Below are 6674 nucleotides of genomic sequence, written 5' to 3'. Positions count from 1 at the left end.
CAAGATCGAAGATCTGATGGCTATGATTGATCATGGGAAATGTGATCAAGGAGATTAAGAGGTTACCTAATTGTTTATAAATAGGAAACTGTTGATAAACAATGTATGCGAGCAAGTGTATGCACAGGGATGCTACATAGCGATTACCGAGCATAGAAGCTTGAAGACCTGTTAGAATAACAGAGTATAGAAGCCCAATAGATAGACAAGATTATTTCTATGTCTAGATTGTATTGAACAAATAGGAATCTGCTTTAGCATTTTAGATGTGAAGTTGCAGATAGATTTTATTACTATTATTTTGTGAAAGTGACAAAAAATCTCTTAACCGAGTGGACTTAACAGCCTTATTTGTAAAACCCTCTAGCAAGGTGACATTCTGATTGAGTGTTTGAAATCCTTTAACAAGGTCACTTCTAACAAGGTGAAGATCCTAATAGATCTGAGGGAAATCCCTTAATAGGGTCACATCTACCAATGTGTTTGTAATCTTTAATAGGATTTGCTTTTAACCGAGCATACTCTAGAAGAGTATATTTCTTAGTGGGTCCGAAATCCCATAGTGGTTTTTCCCTATTTGGGTTTCCATGTTAAATCTGGTGTTATGATGTTTATGATGTTTATATGCTTTTGATTTTGCATGTTTAATAGTTTTGGTTATATTACTGAAATATATGTTACCGAGGTTAAATCTGATGTTTTTATGGATGATTAAGTTTGTATGATTCACCCCCCCCTCTCATCTTATTGGTTATTGGATCTGTACTTATATTAAGTATCGGAGCTATCAAATTCTCCTTCACATGAAGCATGTCAAAGCCTTGGCCATTCAAGCTAAACCCTCGGGCTCTAATCTCAAAATTGAATTTGTTAAAAATGTTTGGCAACATTTTTTTATTTTTCCACTAATTCTGAGGATGCCCCTTCTAAAGATGATGCTTGCTTTCACATTGGTAGCCATAAAAATCCTAAGAAGGAAAATCCTCCTCCTAGGTGGCCTCATGGGTATGAAACTGAGAATGAAGACTCTTTATGTGCCTTCAGAGGAGTATGTTTTTAACTCCCTCTCCCCTAGCTCTATTTTGAAGTGTAAAACTCTAGTGGGGAAATTGTATAAATCTTCTAAATTCAAAAAGGTGAAAGAGAAGAGAAAACAACTAAATTTGTCTGATTCAACCATTGGGAATAAAAAGGCATCCAATTTTGTTAATTGTAAAATACCGTCAGAAAATATAAATGTCAAAAGGAGAATTAATGAGATGGCAAGGCACAAGATCATTACTCTTAAGTCTAGGGGGGACTTTTAGGGGATGGATTTTAACATTTAGATCCCTATTAAAATTGAGAATGGTACCCCTATTGGATTGGATTAGGGGTCCTCTGCTACAGGTCTAAGGGATATGCTAATAGTGGTCAAGGATGTGACATATGGATAAGTTAATCTATTTAAATGGAAGGTGTCAAAAAACAATTTGATCAAGGATAGGGTTAATTCCCTATATGACAAAATGGAATAGGTATAGTTAAGTGTGAACAAGCCCTTGGTTGTGGATAATGTAGATAAAATTCTTACCCTTATTTAGAATGTGGCCAAGGATGTGAAGACTATGAATCTAGATCACATGAGGAAAAGATCAAGTCTATCAAAACCACCATTTACAGAATTCATGATAAGCTTAGGGTTGTTGTAGCTGTGAGTAGAATTGCTATGCAAAATAGCTCTGAAGGCCTTAGACAATTAAATGAGAAGGAAAAGATCCTCAAAGAATTTTCTAAGGGTATTTCGGACTCCCCCTCTGCTACTGTGAAGGATGATGGGAAGAATGTTGTTGTTGTGGTTCAACGTGGAGCGAATTTTGGACCTATTCTTGGTCCCTTTACCAGAACACACCATCGTGACAAAGATATTAATGAACATGCCTAGGTTTTTCATGATATTCCGAACATCGATGAAAATGTTATTAGCAAGAATGTCAAAGTCTCAAAGATGTTGAAAAATCTTTAGTAGGTTTTCAGGTCTACATACCATTCCTTTTGTTCAATTGTTGGCCAGTTGTTGGCTTTTATTTGATCTTTCTTGGTTCTAGCCATCTCTTCTTGTTTAGGGTTTTGGGTCCCCTCCAAAACCTCTTTTACTCTAATAAAAAATATTATGATGGCATCATCATTCAGTGAAAGGTATATGTTCATTCAAAAGTGTTATGTAATTTGTTTTTTTACCTTGGGCTCATGTTTTGCACTCTCCCACAATAGAAACATACTATAATGGGGATCACCCTAACAAGGAAAGGATAACATTTCATAACATTTATGTGTCAACAAAGTCTAAAATCTGCTTCAAAATACTTATGATAAAAATGATATTAGATTACTTTGAGGGGATCGTCCATTATAATACATATAGTCTAATATATGATATTATCCTTATATTAATAGGGTGATGGAACAATTGAAATGGTCCTCCTAATGACATTATATCTAATTGGTTATATGCACATATATTTATTTGTGGAGTACTAATTTCTCGAATCTTTAAAAGATCTCTACAAATTTCTAGAAATTCATTCTATTCAAAATCAACTTAAATGAAGAAATCAGGTAACATATATAGTAAAATATACCATGATTCCTATATAGATAAGGTTATGCGACAATAGGAAGTGGTCCTCTCAATGAGATAATGGTTGATAGATTGTAGACAGATACATTTTTCTATCAAGCACTATTTTTCCTCTTAGTGAGATAAGAATTGATAGAATATACACAAATACATTTATTGTTACATTAAAAAGACCTCTTCAAACTTCTAGATTTTTTTTCTTTCAAACTAAAAAGATCTTTCCAAACTACAAGAAAATGTCTTTCTTAAAAAAATATTTTCACTCCAAATCAAATAAAAAAAATTTATATAGATTTGCGAACGAAAAGAAATAAGGATAAGGAGAAAAAACTGCAAAAATATCTAATAATAAATATAAACACAAGTGAAAGCAACCAATATTGACTTTAAGTGAAGTTTAGTCTGTTTGTGATCGTCATATAGTCGAAAAATCAATAGCAAATTTTAATACGTTAACGGATTACCATTGACTATTTAACATGGACGTAAGCATCTCAGAAATTTGATCCGTACGCTGTGCTGCGCTTTAATATCAGATGTTTGCGGAAGACAAAGTAACAAAAATAACGCAATGAATACTTGTTCAAAGTGTTTAAAAGAAGAGCAGTATTTGTTGACAGTGGTTAGTCGCAGGACACGCGTTCTTATTCAAGTTGAGCTTCAGGTCTACGACTGACCATTTTTCCTATATGTATCCAAATGAATAACCAAATTAATACCCAGATCTCAGTATGGATGTTTCCAAGTTTGTTTCATTTCCCTCCCTCTTCTCAGTTTCAGTAACGCTAGCTTTCATAGCGGTGGTAGCCTGTCTTTATTTACTCAATGGAGAAAAGGCAAAGCTCCCACCAGGGCCGCGAGGGCTACCTATTTTGGGTAGTTTGCTGGACCTCGGTTCGAATCCCCACCACTCTCTTCACGCTCTTTCCAAGCGCTACGGTGGCCTCATGTATCTCAAATTGGGCACCACCCCAGCCATCATAGCTTCCTCTCAGGAGGCTGCAGTTGCTATTCTCAAGACTTTTGATTCCCATTTCTCTAACAGACCGGAAAGCATGGGAGCGGTTGCAAATATTCTCCTGTACGATAGAAGCGATATCATCATGTCTTCCCAGTGGCCTATGCTGCGTAAACTCTGTATTTTCCACCTCTTGACCCCCAAATGTCTGCAAAAATGGCAACAGTTCCGACAAGAAGAGATGGCGGTGTTGCTCGCCTCCATCTTTAAACAGAAAACCAGTGCTGTAAATGTGGGCGATTTTGTTAATTTCTTTATTTCTAACGTTATTGGACAGATGACGCTGAGGATGAGACTATTTGACGACAATAACGCGGAAGCCCAACATTTCAGAGAATTAATTGAGGAGTTCTTAATCGAGGGTGGTCGTTTTAGGATTGGGGATCATGTTAGTTTCTTAGATTGGATTGGGTTGGGTGGTTCTCTTGATCAAGCCAAGAGCGTGAGGAAGCGCCTTGATGAGTTTCTGGTGAGGAAAATGGAAGAACAGAAGCGTATGCTTCTGTCTAGAAAGGAAAATGACACCAAGGACTTTTTACAAATTCTCTACGAACTAAAATCTTCTTCTGTCGAAGAGGGAGCTCAACTTTCCGAGTCTAACATCAAAGCCATTTTACTGGTACGCACACCAACCCATTAATTTACTAGCATTCTTAATCTCAAAGATTTTACGTATGTTAAGAACTTTTCTGCTTATGGTGGTAATTGCAGGACATGATTGCAGCAGGAACGGACACTGCTACCCGCACGGTGGAATGGGCGATGTCCGAGCTGATCCGCCATCCTCATATCATGAGCAAAGTCAGAGACGAAGTGGACGCATGCGTGGGAATGGATGAGAGAGTAACAGAATCTCATCTTCCTCAGCTGAAATATCTAGAAGCGGTTGTGACAGAAACTCTTCGACTGCATCCTCCAACGCCACTTATGCTTCCTCACGCATCTCCAAAATGTTCAAGCAAAATAATGGATTACTTCATTCCCCCCAACGCACATGTAATGGTTAATGTGTGGGCCATAGCCAGAGATCCAAAAGCATGGGAGAAGCCGCTGGAATTTGATCCGGATCGCTTTGTGGACAATCCCGTTCATCTCGATGGACGAGATTTTCGAATAATACCGTTCGGGGCAGGGCGAAGAATGTGCCCAGGATATAAACTGGGGCTTCGTATGATTCATTTTGCAGTTGCAAGCTTTGTTCATGCATTTGATTGGTCGCTTCCATCTGGTCAAGAAGCCCAAGATTTAGACATGAGTGAGAAATATGAACTCACAATTCACAGGAAAGTTCCTCTGGAACTCTTCGCCACTCCTCGTTTGCCTACCTCTCTTTATAACCCTTAAGTTCATAATCATTGACATATGAACTATTTCTTAGAGAAACAATATTGCACCCGTCCCTAATAAAATGAACGTTTCTTATTTAACGCTTTCATTATACAACCCCTCTTCTCTAGCTCGCGTCTGTACGGCGTGCTGATATTAGTAATAGGCTAGTGCACATAAATAAAACTAGCCGTTGCACGATTTTATCGTGCAACAAAATGTTGATAGTTTTTTTTTTTATAGGTGTGTCAAACTGAGAAATAATGGAATGATTGACAGGTGATTTTCATGTTTGAAAATTCTAGTGATATCTTGAAGCTTATAATAAAAATCAAGAACAAGTTTCTATTATTATCTTTTTGTTGTATACATATTATTTTTGTGATGAGTGGTATGCATATTTATTTTCACTCTTGGATTATTTCTTTAGATTTGTTGTAAGAAACATATTAATTTATCTATTTATTCATTCATATTTAAGAAATTAAGTACTTATCTTGTTTCAAAATAGAATATAAATATTTTTATTTAACTGATTATTAAGAAAAATCATTCATAATCATTCATACTCCTAAAACATAAGACCAACATTTGTAATGTTGATAATTATTAAGTGTTTTATATATAAAAATAGTAAATAGATCTAAGTATAGTATCTTCTATATATATTTGACCTATAATTATTGCATTGTCTTTCATATGGTTTGTAATTATATGTGTATGATTAATCTTATATATACATAATAAATAGTAAAATTGATAAATTCAATCTTTAATTCTTAAAAGTGTTATTTCTATAATAGGTGTTTATAATGTGTAATCAAAATTTTCAGTTATTTTATATCTTTGTTTAGTGATTATGATTTTAGAAATAACACCTAAAAATGCTAGTGTATTGTTGATAAACATAAACAAATATTTTTTTTGGGTAATTAAATAGTTGGAAGGGCCAACACCCATTATATTAAAATAAAAAGCATGAGATTTGACAAAGTCCATAGAAAGTAATAGAGGACATAGACAATGAAAAGAAACCCCGAGTAGACAGAGCTAGAATAGGACTAAACAACCCTATCATAGCTAAAAAGACAACTAAAAATATAGCTATCCCAACAAAAATGATCCCAAGAACCCAAAATATGATCAGGACGACCTAAACATCAAACCTTGAAAGAAGAAGTAGAGATAAAGAAGATTCTTCAAGAAACCTAAAGATCCACTCGTTCATCCATTAGTCTTCAATAGCCATGTCCTCTACTGTGATGCCATCATCCTGAATGGTTCCTTCAAGGCCACCTAAATGTAGGATTTGGTCCATTCCGAGTTTTCATTGGTCTCCATCTTTGTCCCATTCCGGAAGAATTCAAATCTCGTCAAAGCCAAGCGTTTGTGTTGGTCTATATTGAACAAGACATCATCGATCCCACCCAGAATCTGTCCTTTAAAGAGTTAAACAATCTCAACTATAGAATTGAATCCAAATGCAGCTACCCCATTCCAATGCGATCAGATTGTGGACACCGTGGTGAAAACACTCAAACAACAACAAATTTACTTGTACAAAGTGGTTCGAGTAGGGCAGATTGCTCAACAAGGAAAGTGGTTTACTAGGAAGAAGCATCAAGAACGTTTTCCTCATCTCATTCAGAGTGTTGATGCAATGGGTCCCATTGCTTTCCAAGGGGAAAGTAATGATCAGAAGAAAATTTG

The 6674-nt window shown here is 35.8% G+C and overlaps 1 protein-coding gene across 1 annotated transcript; it reads left to right on the top strand.

Annotated features, from left to right (window-relative positions):
* The first annotated feature begins 3351 nt into the window (after positions 1 to 3351).
* LOC131043544 (flavonoid 3'-monooxygenase CYP75B137) lies at positions 3352 to 5268 on the top strand. Its single transcript, XM_057976761.2, has 2 exons — positions 3352 to 4257; positions 4350 to 5268. Exons 1-2 carry the CDS (start codon positions 3352 to 3354, stop codon positions 4980 to 4982), a joined length of 1539 nt encoding a protein of 512 aa, XP_057832744.2. The 3' UTR covers positions 4983 to 5268.
* The last annotated feature ends 1406 nt before the right edge of the window (positions 5269 to 6674 follow it).

The sequence above is a fragment of the Cryptomeria japonica genome, chromosome 4, assembly GCF_030272615.1.
Source record: "Cryptomeria japonica chromosome 4, Sugi_1.0, whole genome shotgun sequence".
Taxonomy (NCBI): Eukaryota; Viridiplantae; Streptophyta; class Pinopsida; order Cupressales; family Cupressaceae; genus Cryptomeria; species Cryptomeria japonica.
The sequence above is the reverse complement of the archived record's forward strand: the minus strand, read 5'-3'. Positions and strand labels throughout refer to the sequence as shown.